Source organism: Bubalus kerabau, chromosome 8, assembly GCF_029407905.1.
Source record: "Bubalus kerabau isolate K-KA32 ecotype Philippines breed swamp buffalo chromosome 8, PCC_UOA_SB_1v2, whole genome shotgun sequence".
In the NCBI taxonomy this organism is placed as follows: Eukaryota; Metazoa; Chordata; class Mammalia; order Artiodactyla; family Bovidae; genus Bubalus; species Bubalus kerabau.
In genome coordinates, this window is record NC_073631.1 from 105147588 (window position 1) to 105174694 (window position 27107).

The window sequence follows — 27107 nt, forward strand, 5'->3', positions numbered from 1 at the left end:
ATACAGTAACATTACCTCCCAACTGAACCTGTACTTCTTGTAATTGAGAAATCAATCTTTGAAGTCAAAATATCACATGCTTTTTGAATCTCATGATTTTTAAAAAACAAATACCTTTCTTGCTAAAATGTTTTAGCACTTTGTTATTTTTTAATGTCAAGTTAACAAGCAGACACAATTTCAGAACAAAGTACAAAATACAAAGTACAAAAAAGCTTAAGACATTTTAAAAGGACAAAGTTATTGCTAAGCAGGAATGAGAATGAACAGGGTGGGTTTTTAGAAGGTTGAATTATTCTTCTAATAATGCTTTATAGTCAGGAGCAGGAAAGGAGGAAAAAGACAATGGGCTTGTCCAGATGAAGGGATTAGTAAAGTTAGCACAGTGGAAGCTTAAGGAGACATCATAGAAATATCTATGATGGGTTCAGACATGATAAAGAATTAAATTTTGGGAGAGTAAAAACTATTAATATTAACAGAGTTCATGATGGAGGCATAAAGCCATTTCAGATCAAAAGTAAAATTAGGAAATGCTAAAGATAAGAAACATGGAGGGAGAATAGAGTGGAAATAAGCATCATAAGGTCCGTCTAGTCAAGGCTATGGTTTTTCCAGTGGTTATGTATGGATGTGAGAGTTGGACTGTGAAGAAAGCTGAGTGCTGAAGAATTGATGCTTCTGAACTGTGGTATTGGAGAAGACTCTTGTGAGTCCCTTGGACTGCAAGGAGATCCAACCAGTCCATCCTAAAGGAGATCAGTCCTGGGTGTTCATTGGAAGGACTGATGCTAAAGCTGAAACTCCAATACTTTGGCCACCTCATGCGAAGAGTTGACTCGTTGGAAAAGACCCTGATGCTGGGAGGGATTGGGGGCAGGAGGAGAAGGGGATGACCGAGGATGAGATGGCTGAATGGCATCACTGACTCGATGGACATGAGTTTGAGTAAACTCCAGGAGTTGGTGATGGACAGGGAGGCCTGGTGTGCTGTGATTCATGGGGTTGCAAAGATTCAGACATGACTGAGCAACTGAACTGAACTGAAGCATCTTAAGTGTTAAGGAGGTCAAAGGGCTTAGAAATCAGAGATATACAGGGTACTTAATATGAAAGATTACATGGCTTTGATGAGAAAGGAGTCTTTTTCCCACTTTCAGTGTAACAGAAGAAAATTTAGATGAAAATTTTAGATGAAATTTAGATGCCCCCTTTGTTAAAGAGGGCATGGAGAAAGTGTGGTCACCAGGTAAAAGTTTCATTCAGGTAAGATGGCAGAGGGAAAAATTCAGGAATTTTTTTTTTTTAATATAATGGATTTTATCCAATTCCTTGCTCCTTTTTAATAGCAAAAAAAATTCCTATTATCAAGATCTACAAAGACTTTTATGCCACCAACCAAGTCCAATAGACAGTTTGTCCTCATATTTTATTTAACCTCTTTCAATGCAATTGATCACTGCCTCTTTCTTTGTACATTTTCACCTTGTGGCTTTGATGATGTCATCCTCTGATGATTCTTTGGCAGCTCCTTCCTCACTAAACTCCAAATGCTTTGCCCAGTGCTCTTTCTTCAATATTTTTGCCTGACTGAGCCACACTCTTTCTGTAGGTGATTTCACCCAATTGCATGGACTGAATATCATTTAATATGCTGAGGAACTCCCACATTTTACCTGTGCCCACAGTCTCTGAGCCACCGTCTGAGACCTCTCTGTTCTCTTCAAATATCCACTTGAATGTCTAACAGTCATTTCAAACTCAAAATGTCCAAAACAAAACTCTCAATTCATTGTCCAGCCTCAGGAAATGGTTACCACCATCCACTCAAGGAACCTAGAAATCATCTTTTATTTCTCTCTATCCCATTTCCAAACCCATATGAGATGGGTCCCACGTTTACATATAGGAAAAAAAGGAGAAATATGAAAGACAATTTCCACACCATAGTCAATAGATAAACCTACACAGTGTATTAAAAAGCAGAGACATCACTTTGCCAACAAAGGTCCATACACTAAAAGCTATGGTTTTTTCCTGTAGTCATATATGGATGCGGGAGTTGGACCATGAAGAAGGCTGAGAGCTGAACAGTTGATGCTTTTGAACTGTGGTGTTAGAGAATACTCTTGAGTGTCCCTTGGACAGCAAAGAGACAAAACCAGTCAATCCTAAAGAAAATCAACCCTGAATATTCATTAGAAGGACTGATGCTGAAGCTCCCATACTTTGGCCAACTGATGCAAAGAACTGACTCATTGGAAAAGACCCTGATGCTGGGAAGGATTGAGGGCAGGAGGAGAAGGGAATGACAGAGGATGAGATGGTTGGATGGCATCACCGACTCAATGGACATGAGTTTGATCACACTCTGGGAGATGGTGATGGACAGGGAAGCTCAGCATGCTGCAGTATGGGGTTGCAAAGAGTTGGACACTACTCAGCGACTGAACAACAACAGTCAATCTTCATTGAAAAAGTGTCACCAAAAAGCTAGAAAAGGAGGTTCAACAGTTAGTGTGTGAGGTAGAAAAAAAGATGCTGAACTCCTAGAGGCAGCTAAACAGGGAAAGAAAAGAACCACAAGGCGATTAGCCAGACCTGAGAAGTAATGAGCTGTCCATTTCCCTTATACTTAAGGAGCATTCCATTCATCAACTATGTTTGTCTTAGCTGAAGAATTCCTTCTCAGCCTTAGTGATGACATTTGGTTTCTCATAAAAATAAGAAATTTGCTGCCCTCAACTTTGGCAAGGATATACTATCCAAACACTGAGTCTAAATGTCCTAATTTTCAACTTTTACGTTTTTCTAATGAGAAATGTTATCAGAAAGAGAGAACTTCATGACTTAACAACAATAATCTGTCAATAAATAAAGGAATAATAAATGCCAGGGTGAGAGAATAAGATAAACGTATTATATATATTGGACAAGTGAATTTCTGGATAGCTCCACAAAGGGGAGAAGACAAATTTATATGTATATCTAAAATTGGTTTCCCAGGGTCAGGGTATATTGAAATATAGACAACTCAAATTCCATCATTTTAATCCTCAGATATACTTGTTTGTTTGTTTTTTTTTAACAGCCTGGAGATGATTTTTATCCTAAGGATGAAAATGGCAAATGGTTATATCACAAGTCAAATCTATGTGCCACTTGGGAGGTAAGTTAAAATGAGCTTCTTAACCTTAAAAGATTACATTTTTAAATTGTGATCTGGTTATTCCTGTTAGCTTTATAGAGAGTTGCAAACTTTACTCCCAATGAAGAGTAATAGTCAGGTATTTCTAACCATGAGCAAAGATGCATAAAATCTCCATTTCTGGGCACTGAAAAGTGTTTGATTTTGCTTTGATCAAAGAGAAGAATGCCAAAGATAAGAAGGAGAGATAAGTGGGAGGCAAAAGAAAGTAAAGGAAATAAGCTTTGCTATAACAGTAAATAAAAATATATAAATGAGATAAACTCATAATTCTTTTGCTTCTCAAACTGAATTTTTAAAAATTAGTAATATGATGTTTAAAAGAAACAAATGTAAAATAATAAATGAAAAAGTGAAAAATAATTATGGTTCCATTTCTGAGCAATCTGCTGGTTCCTTCCCCAAAATTATAAGAGTGAAAAAGTATGGGGAAATAATGAGAAAACCCTTATGGATTTATGTGTTGGGGGGAGGCAGGTACAGATATTATGAACTGGTTTGTTATGTGGTAACATGGCAGCTTCTACCCAGAGCAAGAGGCAGTGCAGCAACCAGTAAGATAATTTAGGAGAGGAACTACTGGGGTTATTTTTACTCTTATTTCTCTCTTGCTATAGCCTTGGGATAAATAAAAGCAAATATATTGCCAATAGTTCCTCTCTTATATTATCTTACTGGATGCTGGGTTGCATTTTACTCTGGGTAAAAGGGGCCATGTTAGCCTCAGGAGGGGCTTCCCTGGTGACTCAGCAGTAAAGAATCCACCTGCAATGCAGGAGACCCAAGTTTGATCCCTGGGTCAGGAAGATCCCCTGGAGAAGGGAATGGCAACCCACTCCAGTGTTCTTGCCTGGAAAATCCCACGGACAGAGAAGCCTGGAGGGCTCTAGTCCATGGGTCGCCAAAGAGTCAGACATGACTTAGCAACAGTAAAACAACATAGCCTTGTTCACTCCACACATGTAGACACTTAGGATTCATGTTCAGACATCTTCAGGAATCAAGTCAGAGCAGAACTGAAATCTTGCACTTGTGGGAAGCTAGGGAAAACCTAAGTCTCTGCCTGACCTCTGGCAGATGTTTTCCTGCCTCTTCCAATTCAAACTCCAAAGGCTGGAAATTATAATCTAACAATTATCTCATTCAAAGAGTTGAACACGGCTGAGCATGCATGCATGCAATAGACTTCCCCCTCATGTATAATTTCCTCCAAAGGCTGGAAATTATAATCGAATGATTATCTCTTTCTACTAGACTTCCCCACACGTCAGTAACAGCTTAAAGCTCTGAACTGTGGATTGTTTTGAGGGTTGAGGAGGCACTGACTATGTTTTCTGCTGTCTGGGCCTCTCCACCTGAAAAACCATTTACTCAATCCATATGCTACCAATGCACAATTGAAAGCAGATTTACTTCTTTAAAATTTTTTTACTTATTTTTAATTGAAGGATAATTGCTTTACAGTATTACATTGTTTTCTACCATACATCAACATGAATCAGCCATAGGTTTACCCATGTCCCTTCCCACCTGAACATGTCTCCCACCTCCCTTCCCATCCCACCCCTCTAGGTTGTTACCAAGTCCTGGTTTGAGTTCCCTGAGTCATATAGCAAATTCCCATTGGCTGTTTATTTTACATATGGTAATGTATTTTCCATGTTACTCTCTCCATACCTCCTACTGTCTCCTTCTTCCTTCCACCCAAGCAATGTCCATAAGTCTGTTCTCAATGTCTGTGTCTCCATTGCTGCTCTGCAAATAGGTTCATCAGTATCATCTTTCTAGATTCCATAAATGCGTTAGTATATGATAATTATTTTCTCTTTCTGACTTATTTCACTTTGTATAATAGGTTCTAGGTTCATCCACCTCATCAGCACTGACTCAAATGTGTTCCTTTTTTGTGGCTGAGCAATATTCCATTGTATATATGTACCACAGGAAAGCGGAATTTGTAAAAAAACAATATTAAGTATTTAAAGATAAATTTAATACAATCTATGCAAGACATACAGTTAAAATTACAGTATTTTACTGAGAAGATTTTTAAAATCTAAATAAAAGGAGAGCTATATCATGTTCTTTGACAGACTGAATACAGATAAGTTGTTAATTCTCTCCAAATTCATGGATAGATTCAATGCAATCCCAATCAAAATCCCAAAAGAAATTGAAAAGCTGACTCTAAAATGTATAGGGGGGTACTTCCCTGGTGGTCCAGTGACTAAGACCCAGCACCCACTGGATTTAATTATTATCAAATCCAGCACATTGGTAAATTCACTGTTACAATGGGAGATTTCTGATATATTCCTTTAAATTATTGAAAAGACAGGAAAAGCTTGACTTTTCATCTTCTAAATAATGTATGTATGTGAGAGAGACAAGCAAGACCTGTATCCAAAAATAGGAGAAAATACATCTTCCACACACACCAGATACATAAAAATTTCAGGTACTATACCAAAAAGAAAGCCTAAACAGATTTTAAGAAATAAGATCATTATTATTGTGCTGGTATATGTTATGAAGGGCTTCCCTGGTGGCTCAGATGGTAAAGAATCTGCCTGCAGTGCAGGAGACCTGGGTTTGGTCCCTGGGTCAGGAAGATCCCCTGGAGAAGGAATGGCAACCCACTCCAGCATTCTTGCCTAGAGAATTCCAGGAACAGTGGAGCCTGGTGAGCTACAGTCCATGGGGTCACAAAGAGTCAGATACTGAGAAACTATCACTTTCACATTTATACATTATGAAAATACAAGGGGAATATGATAAATATGATAAACAATTCCCTCAAATCATTCATTTACAGAATTCCTATTTCCTCCACTTTTCTTTAGTTCACATAATGCTTATTAACATACCCAGGGACTTTCTTCTTTAAAGAATTCAAAGTAACCCTTATAAATGTTTATTCTTGCTTGTGTTGAGGCTTTTTTTCTTGACCCACTGGCTTTTATCCTACAGGCTTTGGAAGCTTGCAAAGATGCTGGCTTGGTGAAGTCCCTTGGAGTATCCAATTTTAACCGTAGGCAGCTGGAACTCATTCTGAACAAACCAGGGCTTAAGTATAAGCCAGTCAGCAACCAGGTATGGCACTGACAAGGGAAGGGAGGTGAGGGGGGTGTAGGGTTTGGGAAGGTGAGAGAATCCATTACTTAACAGAGGAATCCTGGATTAGGAGTCAGAAAGCCTTGAGGTCACTTTACATACATATCTCATCATTAGGTCCTGGGCAAGTCAATTTATGTCTCTTAAGAAGCAAGATTAGAAACTTCAAGTCCAGGGAAAAGTAACCCAAAATTTTCTGAAGAAAACTATTGAGTGGGAAAAAAACCTACCAGATATTGACATCCACAGTATTTAAAATAATGTAAGATTAGTGCAAATGGCACAGTGGTAAAGAATCCACCTGCCAATGCAAGAGATTTGGGTTTGATCCCTGGGTGAGGAAGATCCCTGGGAGAAGTGATTGGCAACCCACTCCAGTGTTCTTATGCACACATGCAAGATTAACCCAAGGAAAACCTACAAATAAATAGAAAATAAGAGATATTGGGCTTCCCTGGTTGTTCAGTGGTTAACAATCCATCTGCCAATGCAGGATTCATGGGTTTAATCCCTGGTCTGGGAAGATTCCACATGCCTTGGAACAACTAAGCCTATGCCTCCCAACTACTGAATCCCTCGCACCTAGAGCCCCTGCTCTGCAACAAGAGAAGCCGCTGCAATGAGAAGCCTGTGCACTGCAATGAAGAGTAGCTCCCATTCACCCCAAATAGGGAAAGCCTGTGCAGCAGTGGAGACCTAGAACAGTCAAAAATAAAATAAATAAGAAATATCTTAGATACAGCCTCAAATAAAATAAAAGCCTAATGTAAACTAATGACAAAGGAATTTATTTTTCAGTAAATAGTGTGGGGAAAATTGATAGTTGTATAATAACAAATATAGATCTTTATCTCATGTTATACTTCAAAGTGTCCCTTTGAGCAGGAGCTAGAGACAAAGCAAGAAACTATTTGTGAATACTACAAAAGAATTTTAGTTATCTGGAGCTATGGATAGAAAGGGAAGTCATGGGAAAATTATAAAGAATACCAATACATGTAATAGTATAAAAGTGTTAAATCCTAAAAATATTAAAAGCAAAGAGCAAAGAAAATTAGATGATTATATTTTAAAAATATAATAAGGATTCTTCAATATATGCAAATCAATGCGATACACTATATTAAAAAACTAAAAAGATAAAAACTATGATAATCTCAATAGATGCAGAAAAAGCATTTGACAAAATTCAGTACCCATTTATGATTAAAACTCTTCAAAAAAATGGGCACAGAAGAACCTACTTCAACATAGTAAAGGCCATATATGATAAGCCCACAGCAAACATTATTCTCAATAGTGAAAAATTAAGATCAGGAACAAGGCAAAAGTGTCCACTCTCACCACTGTTATTCAACATAGTTTTGGAAGTCCTAGTTACAGCAATCAGAGAAGAAAAAGAAATAAAAGGAATACAGATCAAAAAAGAAGTAAAGCTTTCACTGTTTGCAGATGACATGATACTATACATAGAAAACCCTAAAGATACTATCAGAAAATTACTAAAGCTAATCAATGAATTTAGCAAACTCACAGGATACAAAATCAATACACTGAAATTGCTTGCATTCCCATATACTAACAATGAAAAACCAGAAAGAAAAATTGAGGAAACAATCCCATTCACCATTGCAACAAAAAGAATAAAATCTAGGAATAAACCTAAGGAGACAAAAGAACTGTATACAGAAAACTATAAGACACTGATGAAAGAAATCAAAGATGACATAAACGGGTGGAGAGATAGTCCATGTTCCTGGGTAGGAAGAATCAATATTGTGAAAATAAGTATACTACCAAGTGCAATCTACAGATTCAATGTGATCCCTATCAAATTGCCAATGGCATTTTTCAGAGAACTAGAACAAAAAAATTCACAATTCGTATGGAAACACAAAAGACCCCGAATAGCCAAAGCAGTCTTGAGAAAGAATAATGGAGCTGGAGGAATCAACCTTCCTGATTTCAGATTATACTACAAAGCTACAGTCATCAAGACAGTATGATACAGACACAAAAACAGAAATATAGACCAATGGAACAAGATAGAAAGCCCAGAAATAAACCAACGCACCTATGGGTACCTTATTTTTTTTACAAAGGAGGCAAGAATATACAATGGGGAAACAATATACAAAAACAGCCTCTTCAATAAGTGGTGCTGGGAAAACTGGACAGCTACATGTAAAAGAATGAAATTAGGAACACTTCCCAACACCATACACAAAGATAAACTCAAAATGGATTGAAGACCTAAATGTAAGACCAGAAACTATAAAGCTCTTAGAGGAAAACATAGGCAGAACATTGGAGGACATAAATCAAAGCAAGATCCTCTATGACCCATATCCTAGAGTAATGGAAATAAAAACAAAAGTAAACAAGTGGAATCTGATTAAACTTAAAAGCTTTTGCACAGCAAAGTAAACTATAAGCAAGGTGAAAAGACAACGCACAGAATGGAAGAAAATAATAGCAAATGAAACAACTGACAAAGGATGAATTTTCAAAATATACAAGCAGCTCATACACAACTCAATACCAGAAAAACAAATAACCTAATCAAAAAGTGGGGAAAAGACCTAAACATACATTTCTCCAAAGAAGACATACAGATGGCTAACCAACCCATGAAAAGATGCTCAATATCGATCATTATTAGAGAAATGCAAATCAAAACTACAATGAGCTATCAATTGCCACCAGTCAGAATGGCCATCATCAAGAAGCCTACAAATAATAAATGCTGGAGAGGGTGTGGAGAAAAGGGAATGCTCTTGCAGTATTGGTGGGAATGTAAATTGATATAGCCACTATGGAAGATGGTATGGAGAATCCTTAAAAAATTAGGAATAAAACCACCATATGACCCAACAATCCCACTCCAAGGCATATATCCTGAGGAAACCAAAATTGAAAAAGATATATGTACCCCAGTGTTCATTGCAGCACTGTTTACAATAGCTAGAACATGGAAGCAACCTAGATATCCATCAACAGATGAATGGATAAGGAAGTTGTGGTACATATACACAATGGAATATTACTTAGCCATAAAAAAGAATGCATTTGAGTCAGTTCTAATGAGGTGGATGAACCTAGAGCCTATTATACAGAGTGAAGTAAGTCAAAAAAGAGAAAGATAAATATCATATACTAATGCATATATACAGAAATAGAAAGATGGCACCAAAGAATTTATTTGTAGGGCAGCAATAGAGAAACAGACATAGAGAACAGACTTACAGACACAGGAAGAGGGAAGGAGAAGGTGAGATGTATGGAGAGAGTAACATGGAAACTTACATTACCATATGTAAAATAGATAGCCAATGAGAATTTGCTGTATGATTCAGGAAACTCAAACAGGGGCTCTGTATCAATCTGGAGGGCTGGGAAGAAGATGGGAGAGAGTTTCAACAGGGAGGGGATATATGTATACCTATGCCTGATTCATGTTGAGGTTTGACAGAAAACAACAAAATTCTGTAAAGCAATTGTCCTCCAATTAAAAAAAAACTTTTTTTAAAGTATTCTTGCTGAAAATTAATTGCTTGAGAACTGAAAAAAATATATAATAGTAAGAGGAGGTCATATCCATATGAGTTAAAAACCTAAAAAATATCAATGAAAAAAATCAATGAGAAAAATACTATGGCTCAAAAGAAATGAACAGAAATTCACAGATGACAATTTGCAAGACTGGTAAACATATGAAAAATGTTTAGCTGCACTAGTAATTACAGACATTTAAATTTAAGTGAAATTTTGTATTATGTATCAAATTGACAAAGTTTTTGTTTTATTTTTTAGTATTATGTTCCATATAAGCAAGTGATGGAATACTGGTAAACTGATTCAACTTTACTGAAAAGCAATTTTGCAAGAAGTAACAGGAGCTTTAAAAAATGTTCAGTTTTCAAGTTCTAGGAATCTATCCCTTATGGGGGAGTGGGGGGAATCAGAACACCCATGTGTCTGTTTATCATGGAAAAAAAAAAAAAGAGAACAACATAAATATTAAAAATTCAGGGAATGTTTAAATAAATTTTAAAACATTCATAATATGTAAGCTCTCAACAAAAGATGTTGTTGAATCACTTTTGAGGAAAAGAGACATGGCCATGATACTAAGTGGAAAGACCAGGAGGCAAAATGTATCACAGTATGAAGGTGTTTATATTATTTAAAAAGTACAAATATTGGAAAGAAATATCTTCAAATGCTAACTGTGGCTATCTCTGGCTGTGAATTTTACAAGTAAATTCTGTTCTCCTCTTTATACTTTTCTGTATTTTCAAGTCTTCTGCAGTGAGTGTATATTACTCTTATAATCACAACAAAATACTGTAATCCACTTTATTAAATGGGGAAATGATATCCTCTTCCCTCTGCTTCTTAAAACCTTGAGAAGCTGCACTGAAAAATGTTCTTGACTATGGTAAATATTCACATGTTGGGATGATGGTGGACTTGTTGGTTGAATTCATTGTTTTTAGAAACTCAAAATAGTTTATAACAGAAAAATGAATTATCACCTACATCATGACAGTAACCCACAGCTAAATAGAAGTCTTGCCATATTTAGAAGTACCACTGCCAAACTGATACTTCAGCTAGTGCTGTATCTGAAGCTGTCAGGAACAGAGAGCAAAAAACTTTGCCTCCCTCACTGATCTCAATCCAATCCTTTATTTCTAACCAATCCCCTCTGCAGCATATACTTCCTGCATCCCTAAGAACAATATTTTGTTATAAAAATGTTGAAATGACAAGCAGCTTTTTTCTTACAAATGCACGGAGACAGGTGGTGACTTTTGACCTGAGAATGGAAAAGAATGAAAATTTGACAGTGTGTTTCCTCATGCCAAGCAGGAAATACATTGATCTGTCGGCATGAGACTGTTGATTAACTTCACAAATGTTTCCTGAAAGAGAAGCAAGGTGTGTAGGAAGATCATGCTGCTGCTACTGCTGCTAAGTCGCTTCAGTCGTGTCCGACTCTGTGCGACCCCATAGACGGCAGCCCACCAGGCTTCCCCATCCCTGGGATTCTCCAGTCAAGAACACTGGAGTGGGTTAGGAAGATCATAGCCTGAACCTATTCATGTGTTCTGTGCTGTTTGAATATGTCAAATATTAGCACAGAACATATGAATAGAGCTGGCACAAATCAGAGTGCAGGTCCCCTGGCCCCCAGCACCACCCTGTGCCCTGGTAGAACCGTCTCTTCTCCAGAGATACAAAATGAGCAGCTTTCAACCCAGGAATACAATGTGCATAATGCAGGCCTTGGGCTTCCCAGCTGGTTCAGTGGTAAAGAATCTTCCTATCAATGCAGAGCTATAGGAGACATGAATTTGATCCCTGGGTTGGGAAGATCCCTTGGAGAAGGAATCTTCTCCAAGAAGATTAAGAGAAATGGCAATGCACTCCAGTGTTCTTGCCTGGAAAATTCCATAGACAGAGAAGCCTGATGGGCTATAGTCCATGGGAACAGAGTGGACACATTTCATATACAAGGGATACATATCTGAAGGTCTTGCATAATTCAAAATTAACATATTTCATAACTAACTTTCCCGATGCTGTTATTGTTGAGTGGCTGAGTTGCCTCCAACTCTTTTGAGACCCCACGGACTGTAGCCTGCCAGGCTCCTCTATCCATGGGATTATCCCAGCAAGAATACTGGAATCTGTTGCTATTTCCTGCTCCAGAGAATTTTCCCACCAGTCCAAATCTAACATAAAGTTTGCAAATATTTGTACTTTTCATTGACTTCATGAACAAACTGACACAAAATATAAGCTCACTCTGTACTCATTCTCAGAGCCTGAGCAATCCAAGTTTCCTTAGTACTCCCTGTGGCATTCATCTGGAGTAACATCCCTCTGGGCTCCGCCCCTGGCTTAGACAGTCTGAAAGTCTTCCTAGGGTCAAGCAGTGCTCTCCCAGCCCAATTCAAAGGGAACTGTGGATCTCTCTCAAGGATTTTCATTGCATACACAGCTCCAACACATAACTCTAGGAACAAAGGAAAGAAGGGAGGTAAGGAGGGACAGAGGGAAGGAAAGGAGAAGGGAGGAGTAAGGAAATTTTCCAAATTCTTCCATTTTTCCTGATCTTATTCACTGTGCCTAAGCCACAAATGTCCTGACACAGAAATTAATAAATATTTGTTGAGTGTCTTCCACAATGAAGAGAAAATTCTGTGCAGTTTTTCATGGAAAGGCAGAAGAGGTTGGGGTTAATTAATGAAAGGACTTTTGCTATTTTCCTTCGTGGATTCTGTCCAGCTTCTTATCTTTACCTTGCGAGATTCTGATATCTATCTAAAACTACAGAATTACCAAAGACTGTTGTAAATACATATGCTATATGCACATGTGAATATACATATTTAGGCCAAAGACAGGTAACAGGACTCCAACCTGATTAGAAAAGGAGTCTCTGTGGGGGAAATTAAATGTGTTTGGAACAAGCAGGCAGGCATGAAATTAAGGAATTCATACTTAGTCTTTGAGCAATGGAGTGACATGATTTAAAATGTGTTTGGAAACATTAGTGTGCCAATAAGATGAAAAATGGGAAAGATATTAAAGGGGGAGAGTGATGCTGGGAATGGAAGAGGATAAGGGAAAGAAACAGACCACCCTTCATATCCCTGGATGCAAATATGGAGGACCCACTGTAGTATACCATTTCATAGAATGGACTTGAGCATCTGAGGATTTTGGTGTTTACTGGGGGGTGTTCTGGAACCAATCCTACATAGATACCTAGGGTCTACTGTACTATGGACACTATGTGTCACTTTTTAGAATGAAGAAATGTTCCCAAATGGGGTGGGGGTGGGGATGTCTTAGGGAAAAGGAGAGATCAAGATAATGAGGGGGAAAACTCAACATTAGTAAAACCAAGGTCACACAATCTAATCCCATCACTTCCTGACAAATAGAAGGGTAAAAATTTGAAGCAGTTTTCTTGGGCTCCAAAATCACTGTGGACAGTGACTACAGCCATGAAATTAAAAGAAGCTTCCTTCTTGAAGAGAAAGTTATGATAAACTTAGATAGCATATTTAAAAGCAGAGACATCACTACTGATAAAGATCTGTATAGTCAAAGCTATGGTTTTTCCAGTAGTCGTGTATGGATGTGAGAGTTGGACCAAAAAGATGGCAAGTGCCAAAGAATTGGTGCTTTTGAATTGTGGTGCTGGAGAAGACTCTTCAGAGTCCTGACAACAGCAAAGAGATCAAACCAGCCAAGCCTAGAGGAAATCAACCCTGAATAGTCATTGGAAGGACTGATGCTGAAGATGAAGGTCCAATATTTTGGCCACCCAATGGGAAGAGCTGACTCATTGGAAGAGACCCTGATTCTGGGAAAGATTAAGAGCAGGAGGAGAAGAGTGCAACAGGGGATGAGATGGTTAGACAGCATCACCGATTCAATGGACATGAATTTGAGCAAACTCTGGGAGATAGTGAAGGACAGGGAAGCTTAGCATGCTGCAGTCCATGGGGTCTGCACAAAGAGTTGGACACAACTTAGTGACTGAACAACAACAAAGGGGAAAGAGAAAAAATAGGAGAAACTGATAGGGAGTAAAAAAAAAACGTTGTCAAATTAGATAAAGGAAAGAAGACTCACCTCTAAGACCTCTGGTTTACCTTTCTACTTTATCAATAGCATTTTCTTGTGCCTTCTAGAAATGTAACGTCAAGTATTTAATATTCCAGGTAGTGAAAATCAAAATTATATACTTAAAATATTTTAATTAAGCCTTGGTTGATTTTAATTAAAAAGAAAAGAAATCCATAGGTCAAAAGCTACCATAGTGTTTAAGAAGAAACTTAGAGAAGAACTTTTGTTGACACAAGTGTTTTTAGTGCAGGAATGTTGTCAATAAGATACAGGAAATGAAAGTAGGCCTACATTTAGTGCTGTAAAGAACTCTCCACCAAGAAGACAAAATGCATCTCTAAATTTACTTTTTATACACACTCTACTCTTGTGAAAATATTCTTAAATGACAGTGAGGGATAGAGGGCTTTTGCAACATGTCACTTCTATTTAACAAGACTGTAATGTGAACTTGAGACTATGTGTCTGTTATGGAAAATTGTATTTGCTAGAATATTTACTATAAGGAACCAAGTCCATTCACTTATAGCTTTAAAGAATGATAGCTGTAAAAATTGAATTTGCTTCCCAGTTATTTTAGGATTAACCCATAGATAGTGACCTCACTAATCTTGTTTTACTTCACCTCACTCATGTATAAACAATGTAAACTTCTTTTTTGGGAAACATATTTAAGATTTGCCTCACTATCCATACTACTTTGCAATCGATTTTGTTGAATTATTAAAATCTACATAAAATTGCATTCATCCACAAGTCCTTAATTTTGTGCTCTGCTCTCCAACCACATAGGTTGAGTGCCATCCATATTTCACCCAGCCAAAACTCTTGAAATTTTGCCAACAACACGACATTGTCATTGTTGCATACAGCCCTTTGGGAACCTGTAGAAATCCATCCTGGTAAGTTGTTGTGGTCCTTTAATGGACTGGAACCTGGTGGTCCGGAGTCCATGATAAGAAAGGAAAAGAGAGAGAGAAAGAGGCTGATATTCCTTGGTTTATGCAGAAAACCAATAAAGCCCTTTGACACAGGGCTTGCGTCGCTCACGAAGGCACCTGACACCCTCTTGAGCGGGGTGAAGGCACAGTGCGCCTTCTCAAGAGGGTCTTAGAAGCCTGGGCAGGAGAATGAGCACGACGGGTCTCTGCACTCCAAAGGATTAGCCTGAGAGAGAGAGAGAGAGAGAGAAAGAGAGAGAGAAAGCAAGACACGGGGACCAAAGCTCTGATGGAACAAAGGTGTTTTAATCAACATGGTGTGGGCATATATACTGTCTTACAAGGTAGTTCTTTTCAGCAAAGATAAAGATTAAAATTCCAGACTTACAAACATAGGCGATCCATATTAAAGAGAGAGAGAGTTGTAAACAATCACTTCCACTGTATGGTTCATAAGAAGGAAGAGGGTACTTATCACTGTATTGAAAAACTAATGAAGGAAATGCCTGGATTCCTCAGCCCTGGGAGAGGCTTGCCTCTCCTCTTAATTCCTGAATATTCAGGAATTAATAAGGAACAGAGGATTCCTGAGAGATCCAAAACAGCACACAGGAAGCCTCCTGTTAAATGCTTCTTGACAGTAAGTAATGCAGTCTGTCTCCTCAGTAAGTATATTTCCTTTGGAGTATTAGGCTAATGTAAATTGCTTGGCTGAAATGACTATTCATCTGTGTGATCTTAAGGAAGTAACAATCTCTTCAAGTCATTCTTCACATACACAAATTACAGCTAACAAAACCTTCCTCATTGAGGTGTAATAATCACTTAAACTCTACCTATGAAATTTCCTACCAGTACCTTGATTATTACCTGCCAAAGTAATATTCAGCCATATTCTGAAATTTTTGAATTTTTTGAATCTCTGTATTCAGTGGCAATACTTCTACTGTGATCTCTTCCACAGACTTAAGTAGGAAAATTTCCACTCTGATTTTAAGAGTTGTGCCTCTGCTTCTCCTTCAGTCTTCTTGCCTTTCCCTGTGTCCCTACTTCCAACCCCATTCTCTTTATAAGATCCGCCAAAGAAATATTAGTATTATTTACCCTCTCGAAGAGCAGGCTTCCCAGGTGGTGCTAGTAATAAAGAACTGCCTGCCAATGCAGAAGATACATGAGATGTGGATTCAGTCCTTGGGTCAGGAAGATCCCCTGGAGGAGGAAATGGCAACCTACTCCAGTATTCCTGGCTGGGAAATTCCCTGGACAGAGGAGCCTGGTAGGCTACAGTCTAAGGGGCCTCAAAAAGTCAAACATGACTGAGCACTCTGAAAGAGGCAGATCTATGAATCTGCCTGTCTTGATCTTCCCATACTAAGCACTAGTCTTCTGAATACTCTGCATTCAGAGAACTTGGTTACAGGTGACCTGAGTGTTTTGGATAGGTTACCAGGTGAAGGTGTGTGTGTGTCGGGGGGAGGGGGGGGTGTCAGAGGAGGAGGGTGGTTGGTTAACCACTGGTTCTCATTCAGTCCAACTCTTTGTGACCCCATGAACCACAGCACACCAGGCCTCCCTGTCCATCACCAACTCCCGGAGTTTACCCAAATTCACGTCCATTGAGTCGGTGATGCCATCTAACCATCTCATCCTCTGTTGTCCCCTTCTCCTCCTGTCTTCAATCTTACCCAACATCAGGGTCTTTTCAAATGAGTCAGCTCTTCGCATCAGGTGGCCAAAGTATTGGAGTTTCAGCTTCAACATCAGTCCTTCCAATGAACACCCAGGACTGATCTCCTTTAGCATGGACTAGTTGGATCTCCTTGCAGTCCAAGGGACTCTCAAGAGTCTTCTCCAACACTACAGTTCAAAAGGATCAATTCTTCTGTGCTCAGCTTTCTTTATAGTCCAACTCTCACATCCATACATGACTACTGGAAAAACCATATCCTTGACTAGATAGATCTTTGTTGACAAAGTGATGTCTCTGCTTTTTAATATGCTGTTTAGGTTGGTAATAATTTTCCTTCTGAGGAGTAAGCATCTTTTAATTTCATTACACAGCCTAAATATGATACATGTCTTGATTTCTTATTTCATTTTTTTTAAAGGGTGAACGTCTCTTCCCCACCTTTGCTAAAGGATCCATTTCTAAATGCACTGGGGAAAAAGTACAATAAAACAGCAGCTCAAGTTGTTCTGCGTTTCAACATCCAGCGAGGAGTGGTTGTCATTCCTAAAAGCTTTAACCCTGAAAGGATCAAAGAAAACTTTCAAGTAAGAGAATTGCTTCTGGAAGTGTAAAAAGCAGTGTTTTGTATTGTTTTGTTTTTTTAAAGAAAATTTTCTGTTCAGATCAATAAGAAAGCTGCAATGACTTCATATGTTATTTTATACTAACTCCTCAACCCATTCCACCCATGTCTGGATTTAATTTTAGCTGAAATTGTGATAGTTCCTAGTAACTCAGGGATTGCTTTGCTGCTTCTATGCGATCTAGCTCCTTTATTTCTTCTGTTGCCTTACCTATTGATTCTGGACACAACCTTCTCCCTTCTCTGCCAGCACAGCAGGAATAGAAGGTATAAAATTTGAAATTCATAGTAGTCAACTTTCCACCTTCTTAATAGCTCTAGAAAAAATTGGGGACAAATTTGAAAATTATTGAAGATGATCATTTAGACTTCATGAATGCCAGTTCAGACTCTGTTGGGTCTGACTCTTTGCAACACCATGAACCACAGCACGCCAGGCCTCCCTCTCCATCACCAACTCATGGAGTCCACCCAAACCCATGTCCATTGAGTTGGTGTTGCCACCCAACCATCTCATCCTCTGTCGTCCCCTTCTCCTCATGTCCTCAATCTTTCCCAGCATCAGGGTCTTTTCAAAGGAGTCAGCTCTTCCCATCAGGTGGCCAAAGTATTTGAGTTTTAGCTTCAACATCAGTCCTTCCAATGAACACCCAGGACTGATCTCCTTTAGCATGGACTGGTTGGATCTCCTTGCAGTCCAAGGGACTCTCAAGAGTCTTCTCCAAAACCACAGTTCAAAAGCATTCATTCTTTAGCACTCAGCTTTCTTTATAGTCCAACTCTCACATCCATACATGACCACTGGAAAAACCATAGCATTGACTAGATGGACCTTTGTTGACAAAGTGATGTCTCTGCTTTTTAATATGCTGTCTAGGTTGGTCATAACTTTCCTTCCAAGGAAAAGCGTCTTTTAATTTCATGGCTGAAATCACCATCTGCAGTGATTTTGGAGCCCCCCAAAATAAAGTCAGCCACTGTTTCCCCATCTATTTGCCATGACGTGATGGGACCAATGCCATGATCTTAGTTTTCTGAATGTTGAGCTTTAAGCCAACTTTTTCACTCTCCTCTTTCACTTTCATCAAGAGGCCCTTTAGTTCGTCTTCACTTTCTGCCATAAGGGTGGGGTCATCTGCATATCTGAGGTTATTGATATCTGTCCCAACAATTTTGATTCCAGCTTGTGCTTCCTCCAGCCCAGCATTTCTCATGATGTACTATGCATATAAGTTAAATAAGCAGGGTGACAATATACAGCCTTGACATACTCCTTTTCCGATTTGGAACCAGTCTGTTGTTCCATGTCCAGTTCTAACTGTTGCTTCCTGACCTGCATGTAGGTTTCTCAAGAGGCAGGTCAGGTGGTATGGTATTCCCATCTGTTTCAGAATTTTCCACAGTTTATTGTGATCCACACAGTCACAGGCTTTGGCATAGTCAATAAAGCAGAAATAGATGTTTTTCTGGAACTCTCTTGCTTTTTTGATGATCCAGCAGATGTTGGCAATTTGATCTTTGGTTCCTCTGCCTTTTCTAAAACCAGCTTGAACATCTGGAAGTTCATGGTTCATGTATTGCTGAAGCCTGGCTTGGAGAATTTTGAGCATTACTTTACTAGCGTGTGAGATGAGTGCAATCGTGTGGTAGTTTGAGCATTCTTGGCATTGCCTTTCTTTGGGATTGGAATGAAAACTGACCTTTTCCAGTCCTGTGGCTACTGCTGAGTTTTCCAAATTTGCTGGCATATTGAGTGCAGCACTTTCACAGCATCATCTTTCAGGATTTGGAATAGCTCATCTGGAATTCCATCACCTCCACTAGCTTTGTTCATGGTGATGCTTCCTAAGGCCCACTTGACTTCACATTCCAGGATGTCTGGCTCTAGGTGAGTGATCACACCATCATGATTATCTAGGTCAGTAAGATCTTTTTTGTACAGTTCTTCTGTGTAGTCTTGCCACCCCTTCTTAATATCTTCTGCTTCTGTTAGGCCTATACCATTTCTGTCCTTTATTGAGCCCATCTTTGCATGAAATGTTCCCTTGGTATCTCTAATTTTCTTGCAGAGATCTCTAGTCTTTCCCATTCTATTGTTTTCCTCTATTTCTTTGCATTGATCTCTGAGGAAGGCTTTCTTATCTCTCCTTGCTATTCTTTGGAACTCTGCATTCAGATGCGTATATCTTTCCTTTTCTCCTCTGCTTTTCACTTCTCTTCTTTTCACAGCTATTTGTAAGGCCTCCTCAGACAGCCATTTTGCTTTTTTGCATTTCTTTTTCTTGGGGATGGTCTTTATTCCTATCTCCTGTACAATGTCACGAACCTCTGTCCATAGTTCATCAGACACTCTATCAGATCTAGTCCCTTAAATCTATTTCTCACTTCCACTGTATAGTTATAAGGGATTTGATTTAGGTCATACCTGAATGACCTAGTGGTTTTCTGCACTTTCTTCAATATAAGTCTGAATTTGGCAATAAGGAGTTCATGATCTGAGCCACAGTCAGCTCCTGGTCTTGTTTTTGCTGACTGTATAGAGCTTCTTCATCCTTGGCTGCAAAGAATATAATCAATCTGATTTTGGTGTTGACCATATGGTCATGTCCATGTGTAGAGTCTTCTCTTGTGTTGCTGGAAGAGGGTGTTTGCTATGACCAGTGTGTTCTCTTGGCAGAACTCGATTAGCCTTTGCCCTGCTTCATTCTGTACTCCAAGGACAAATTTGCCTGTTACTCCAGGTGTTTCTTGACTTCCTACTTTTGCAGTCCAGTCTCCTATAATGAAAAGGACATCTTTTTTGGGTGTTAGTTCTAGAAGATCTTGCTTCCCTGATGGCTCAGAGGTTAAAGCGTCTGCCTGCAATGCAGGAGACTTGAGTTTGATCCCTGGGTTGGGAAGATCCCCGGAGAAGGAAATGGCAACCCAGTCCAGTATTCTTGCCTGGAGAATCCCATGGACAGAGGAGTCTGGTAGGCTACAGTCCACGGGGTCACAAAGAGTTGGACAGGACTGAACAACTTCACTTTCACTTTCTAGAAGGTCTTGTAGGTCTTCATAGAACCGTTCATCTTCAGCTTCTTCACTGTTACTGGTTGGGGCATAGATTTGGATTATCGTGATATTGAATAGTTTGCCTTGGAGATGAACAGAGTTCATTCTGTCGTTTTTGAGACTGCATCCAAGTACTGCATTTCAGACTCTTTTGTTGACTATGATGGCTATTCCATTTCTTCTAAGAGATTCCTGCCCACAGTAGTTGATATAATGGTCATCTGAGTTAAATTCACCCATTCCAGTCCATCTTAGTTCGCTGATTCCTAGAATGTTGATGTTCACTCTTGCCATGAATGCCAACCTCCTTTATTTCCTCTATAAGTAAGCTGTAACCAGCATTATAAATTATAGATTAGAAAACATGTCACTAGACAATGGAGTAATTAGTTTACCATGCTTCTTCCAAAGAATAACTGCTAGGTATTAATAAATGCAGCTATAGGAAAGTACCATGTAAAGTTAATCATTACCCATCAGTTGATAATTAAAATCTCAAAAGTAAGTTGGTTTTTGTCTTACTCATAAAGATAAAAATGGGACAGTATTTACCCCCTCAGATAGGGAAATAATCAGAATGCTGAAAATATGTGGGAAAACAGGCACTTTCATATAATGCTGTCAGAAATACTAATTGATGTAAGATTTGGAGAAAGATCTTTTCCCAGCTCCATCAAAATTCAAATATATATATATATATATATATCTCCACTGACCTGACAATCTTTTCCTATAGATGCATTTGCATGTTTATGTCCATGTATACAGATGTTTATTACAGCATACTTTATCAGCTAAAAAAAAAAAAACTGGAAACAATTTTCAGTAGGATCTTAAAAAACAAATTATTATTTATTTGTACAATGAAAGATTATATAGCCATTTTTATGTATTTTTCTTTTTTAAAGAACTCTATTGAGGTTAAACTGAAATGCAATGAGCTGAACATAAAGCGTAAAATTGGAAAAGTTTTGACATATGTACACACCATGAAACCACCATAATCAGCAGAATAAAGATCTCTAGTATCTCCAACAGTCTCTTTAGGCCCCTTTAGAATCTATCCCTCCTGGTCCCCAAGCCCAAGCCAAGTACTGATTTGCTTTCTATCCCTAAAGACTAGTTTGCATTTCTTAGAATGTCATATAAATGAATTTACATAGTATGTATGTCTTTATATCCATTTTTAAATAGTGAAGTGAAAATATAAATACCGATGTGGGAAGACATCCATATCAGATAATTATCTTCAGGGCTTTTTTGCTACCACATGAAGGAATGCAATTCAAACTTACCAAAGAAAAAAAAGATACAATTTACTGATTCTCATAACTGGAAAATTCATGGGTAGATCAGACATGACTGGACACAGCTATTCAAATGATTTATAAAAGGACTGAGTTCTCCCCACCCCCTTTCTCCATATGGTGGCACACACAGTCCAGGTTAATCTATTACTCATGTTTAGTAACGACAATCACAGAGAAAGGCTTCTATCTCTATCAATCCCTGCTTGTCCCTTTATGGGTCATTGCTACCCTCATAATAATCAGTGTCCAATGAACAAGATACCTTGATTGGTCCCCTGAGCGCCATCCTTTTTCCTGTGCTAAAGGAGGTGATGTCATGTGACAGATAGCCACTCTCAGTGGGGGAAGGTGTTAAGAAGAAAGGAAGCTTGTAAGGATTTATTTTTTAAGTGATTTCTTCATGACTGTTTTATGTTATAATAAAATTCCTTATACAATCTCATAAACTCTAATACTTGGATAAAAAATAATCAAAGGAAAAAATGCTCTGAAAAGACCACTTGGAAATGATCCTTGGGGAAGTGACAAAGTAAATCATACACATCTATATGATGGATGCAATGGCTAGATAGTCAGTCTATATATTTTGACAGAAGAGATCACCAAGACATATTATGGGAATGAGATAAAGCTGCAGAATGATAAAAATATGATACAATTATTGCATTTTGCTCTTGGTGTGCTGAATGTTTGGAAGGAATCTGTAGGAAGGAGACTAGGACTGATGTGGTGGATATCAAGGCACTTTTGGTTTTTTTACTCCATAAATGTCGATGTACTTCTGTAGTCTTTCATTTACAAAGAAGTCTTTCATTTCTTTACATATATTTATGTATTATATAATTAAAATTTACTAATGTAAATTACTAAAATAAAAGCTTTTTAGAAAGATACAAGAGTAATAGAAGATAGACTGTAAACAGATAAACCAAGTGTTAAAAATAAAAATAAGCTAAAACAATTAAAATGTTCATAAAGGACCATCATAAAACCAAGGTATAAAGTGTATAAGCTAAAAAGAAAATAAAACAATGAAAATATTAGAATTAAAAGGTAGATGAAGAGACATTAAAAGTGATGAAAGGATTAACAGAATGAAATAAAGCAAATTAAAAGTTAAAAAATACATAAGCAAATTTAGAGACCAGGGAATATTTTTGTAAAAAAGGTGTATGAAGATCACTGTCCAGAATTAAAAGCTCAGCATCTTATACCAAAGTAGTAAGAATTCCTTACTTCTAGAATTTCAGGAAACATTCTGAATGCATATTGTTTCAGAACACTTGAAATTTATTGCAAGATATCCCCAGCAGGATTGTCTTAAAGACCAAGGGCAGGAAGAATTTCAGCTCCCCGTAGGTGGGGTGGGCTCCCAGCACCTACTTAGTTCCTCTAGGACATTTGCAGAGATGTCCATAAATCTTTGAGGGGCTCTCACTGCTGGCCCCTCTCCCTGATCCCAAGCTCGACTCATCTTCTACTATTCCAAATGTCTGGTTTTTTTTGTTTCTGTTATTTCAGATCTTTGACTTTTCTTTTACTGAAGAAGAAATGAAGGACATTGAAGCCTTAAATAAAAACATCCGCTTTGTGGAAATGCTCATGTGAGTTCTGGGGGATCATGAATCAGTTTCTGCCCAGTGGTGCTGGGTTGTCAAGAGTCAACCAACAGACTCTTAGAAATCAGGACCATGTCCATAGAAGGAACAAGGGTAAAGGCCGGTGGGCAGCATGTATTGGATTAGGAACTTCGTACAAACCTACATTTTTATTTAAAAGAAGACTTCTGGCATTTAGGACATTTCCATTGGTTAGGTTAAGGCATAACAGGCTAAAGACAGTGAGGAGAAATAAGTCACTGTGTTCATATGTTAATACAACAGTGGCATATTCAAACAATATTTTTATTTCTTCCTTAAAAATCAAAGTGGGCACACATTAGAGCAAAGCTGTCAGCAAGAACAATTCTTGGGAAACAGGCATGAGAGTGTAGGAGAAAGAACACCAGTTGGGAGACAAGAAACTTGAGTTTTATACAAATGTTTGCCTATAAGAGTTGGAGTATCTGGCTTACCTATTGCCTGACTTGAAAGAAAGTGAAAGTGAAGTTGCTCAGTCATGGCTGACACTTTGCAACCCCATGGACTGTAGCCCACCAGGCTCCTCCATCTATGGAATTTTCTAGGCAAGAGTACTGGGGTGGGTTGCCATTTCCTTCTCCAGGGGATCTTCCCAACTCAGGGATGGAACCCAGATCTCCTGCATTGCAGGCAGACGCTTTACCATCTGAGCCACCAGGGAAATTACCTGACTTCCCGCAGAAAAACTCCTTTAAAATGTTGCCAAGTTCACCTATCAACAGAAATAACCCTTTAATCTCTGAATATTACAGAGCCTTAGAAATTAAAAAAGAATATAGTTCATGCATATATATGTATATATTTGTATACACACATACCTTTTTTTCTTAATCATTATTCATTAATATTTCCAATTATTGAAATCATATGGATACTAATCTTCTTTTTACAATCTTCTCTTTAAGTGAATATTTTAAAAATGCTAATTAAGATGTTTCATATGGTTTGGGCACTTATCTTATTGGTCTCACTATTTTTCATGAGTCAGAAACCGCTGACTATGCTGATACTGAATTTCTAAATCAATTTCTGAATTAATAAAACAGCTTTCTAATGTGAATTTTCCAGGGGAAGAAATTAATTGACATCAAAAAGCACCTCCTAGCCTCAAGAACAAAAAAGTAAACACAAACATATAACTAACAAACATTTATAGGTTAATTAACAGGTCTTGAAGATAAACTATTTCTATTGAATATCTAAATTAAAAAGAGATAGTAAGAGACAGCAAATCCACCAATGTGCTGCTATTTTTACAGTTGGTTGGTGACATTAATTGGTTTGATATTTGACATTTTTAATATCTAGTTCTAGCAACACTGCAAAAATAACTCATTGCACCAGGAAATAACTAGAAAAATCAGCAAGGAGAAACAAAGATTGATTAAAAAATATATCATTTAGAAATGCTGGGTCACGGTTCTTCTATTTTTCATCTGGGTGAGCTTTGAGAGCCTTTTTGGTTTTGTTTAATATTTTATTGGCAATTTAAAGCACATAATACTTACAGAGAACTAAATCTTACGTGTTTCAGGACAGGCACACACACTGCAGTCCTTTTATAGACTGTTTCACCATTATTCTTGCCTGAAGAATCCCATGGACAGAGGAGCCTGGCGGGCTACAGTCCAAAGAGATGCAAGGATTTGGACATGACTGAGCACACATGCACACACAGCCTTCCTCTACCCACCCCCTACTCCACACACACACCTACACCAGAGTGCTATCTGGGGCTTCAGTAAAAGGCACTGGCTTGAGAGGAACCATGGGTGGAAGCTGGGCACAAAATATAAATGTAATAAGTAAGAGAAAAGAGGGAGTGGTTGGTGAAATTACCAAAGGATGCTAGTAATACACACAGATGTGCAACATTAGAAGTGAACTTTTTCCCTTTGGGGGAATTGTTTTGGCAGGTGGTGTGACCATCCCGAATACCCATTCCATGATGAATACTGACTTCAGAGAACTCCGCAGCAGATATTTTCCCTTCTACGTGTGCTAGGACTTTGGGTTGGTGGTTGCTCCAGCCATAGAAATGGCTTACTATCCTCAGATCAAGTAGTGATAGAGATATTTAACTTGTGTGTAGTGTTAGCGACTTTGATTTAACTATGTGGGGCTGGGGAGAGGTTTAAATCTATTGAAATAACTGTTGGAAATTATCAGCTAATGTTTTATTAAATCAGTGTCTTCTGGGTTTCAGACAGAAAAACATTAGGCTTTAGAAAAGACTTCAGAAGTAACATATGAGGATAATAACTCATGAATTTGGATATTGCTGTCGTAGATAGTCTGAGTTCTTCAGCTGTTAACAGGGCAAGAAGAGGATAGAGAGCTAGACCATGCCAGTGTGCTGGCAGTGGGCTTGATGATTTGAGCCACTGACTGTAATATAGACACAGTCAAGTTAAGATCCACACATGTACGATTAACAAGGAAGTGCTTCACCTTATCTTGAGCAGAGACAGAGGGCTAAGTATAGTAAAATCTTTAAAAAAAAGACAGAGAGCTAATTTAACACCAGAGCAATTAACAAAGCCATACTGATTTGGTTGTTGTCTGTTTCCATCCGGTGTGTTTGTGTAGCTTTTATCCAGCTTGAGAGATGGATAATTGGTGGTTCTCTCTTGCATGCTTTAAAGGACCTGAGCTTCAACAAGCTAGTGATCCATGATACCACTGCCTATCACTCTTGCCCCCATTCATTATGCAACTGCCATTATGTAAAGTGACTTGAGACAACCAATAGTTTAATAAAGTTTTATAAAGTAGTCCACAGACTATTATTTCAAAATAAGACATATAAAAAGAAAGTTTGGGAAACGTATTGAAAGAAGAGACTTTGTAAATTCATTAGACTTAAGACTTTGAAAGTTATTGGGATAACTGAATTTTGAGAAAGTAGCAAGTTCTCTTAAATTAAGCAAGTTCTCTTAAAATTAAAAAGGATAACTTTATTGTATGTAAATTTTTAAGAGAATAAAAAGATTATTAGAATTCCATAGTACAGATGTACCTATTTTCAATCCACCCAGAGGAATCTATTTTATTCATATTAAGTCATTCTCACAGGGCAAAAGAGCTCTTTAAAACTTCAAGACAAACTTATGTTTGTCCAAGACCAATTGCTTATAGGTAATCTTCTATGACCTGAAGACATACATTTCTGAGGAATTATCACTTTAAAAAATTGATCTTTACTTATTGTTTCCACTAATTCTAAAATTAATACTTGCAATGCTGTTCTGTGGGAAATAGCTTGTTCATAAGAAATAATAAAAATGATGATTTATTCTAGGACATGAATATCTATTTTGTTGCTTGAGGTGGGTGGGGAGAATCATCTGAATTCATTTAAATTAAAGACCTTTGACTGAATTCCTACTATACATTTAGCACTGGGAAGATAGGGAAGAAAAGGGAATACTATAAGGAAAGAACAGAAACTCAATTCCTGATCCCTATGGTCAAAATTCTTCAAAATACTTTAGGGGACTGGTGTGGAAGAAGAACCACACCTATCACACCAATTTTAAAAGATAGGCACTGGAAAAGAGCCCCACTATTTGTCTGGGAAAATGTATTGGGTTATCCAAAAATTTCATTAATATTTTTCCATAACATCTAACGGAAAAATCCAAATGAACTTTTTGGACAACCCAATGTTTCTAGATTGAAAGAGGGAATCCCCTCTTAGTCTAAATAGAAATAGAGGAAAAAAGAGTTGGAGACAGAAAAGAGATCAGGAAAGAGTGATGGTCTACATGAGTTTCTGCATGTCACTTCTCCATTCACTTGACTCCTTCCCATCTATTTTGGAATAAACTGTATCCCCCCAGAATTTATATGAAGTCCTAGCCCTCAGTACCTCAGAA

General features: G+C 38.0%; 1 protein-coding gene and 1 long non-coding RNA gene across 2 annotated transcripts in view; one reads left to right on the plus strand and one right to left on the minus strand.

Moving 5' to 3' along the window:
• AKR1D1 (aldo-keto reductase family 1 member D1) overlaps window positions 1–26523 on the plus strand; it is a 52410-nt gene extending 25887 nt beyond the window's left edge. The window contains exons 4-9 of the mRNA XM_055589537.1: window positions 3092–3169; window positions 6179–6301; window positions 14765–14874; window positions 17022–17187; window positions 23111–23193; window positions 25146–26523. Coding sequence (XP_055445512.1) covers window positions 3092–3169; window positions 6179–6301; window positions 14765–14874; window positions 17022–17187; window positions 23111–23193; window positions 25146–25188 — 603 coding nt within the window. The 3' untranslated portion in view covers window positions 25189–26523. The remainder of the gene's footprint in view (window positions 1–3091; window positions 3170–6178; window positions 6302–14764; window positions 14875–17021; window positions 17188–23110; window positions 23194–25145) is intronic.
• LOC129658662 (uncharacterized) overlaps window positions 1–27107 on the minus strand; it is a 78991-nt gene that overhangs the window by 11431 nt on the left and 40453 nt on the right. The window lies entirely within an intron of this gene.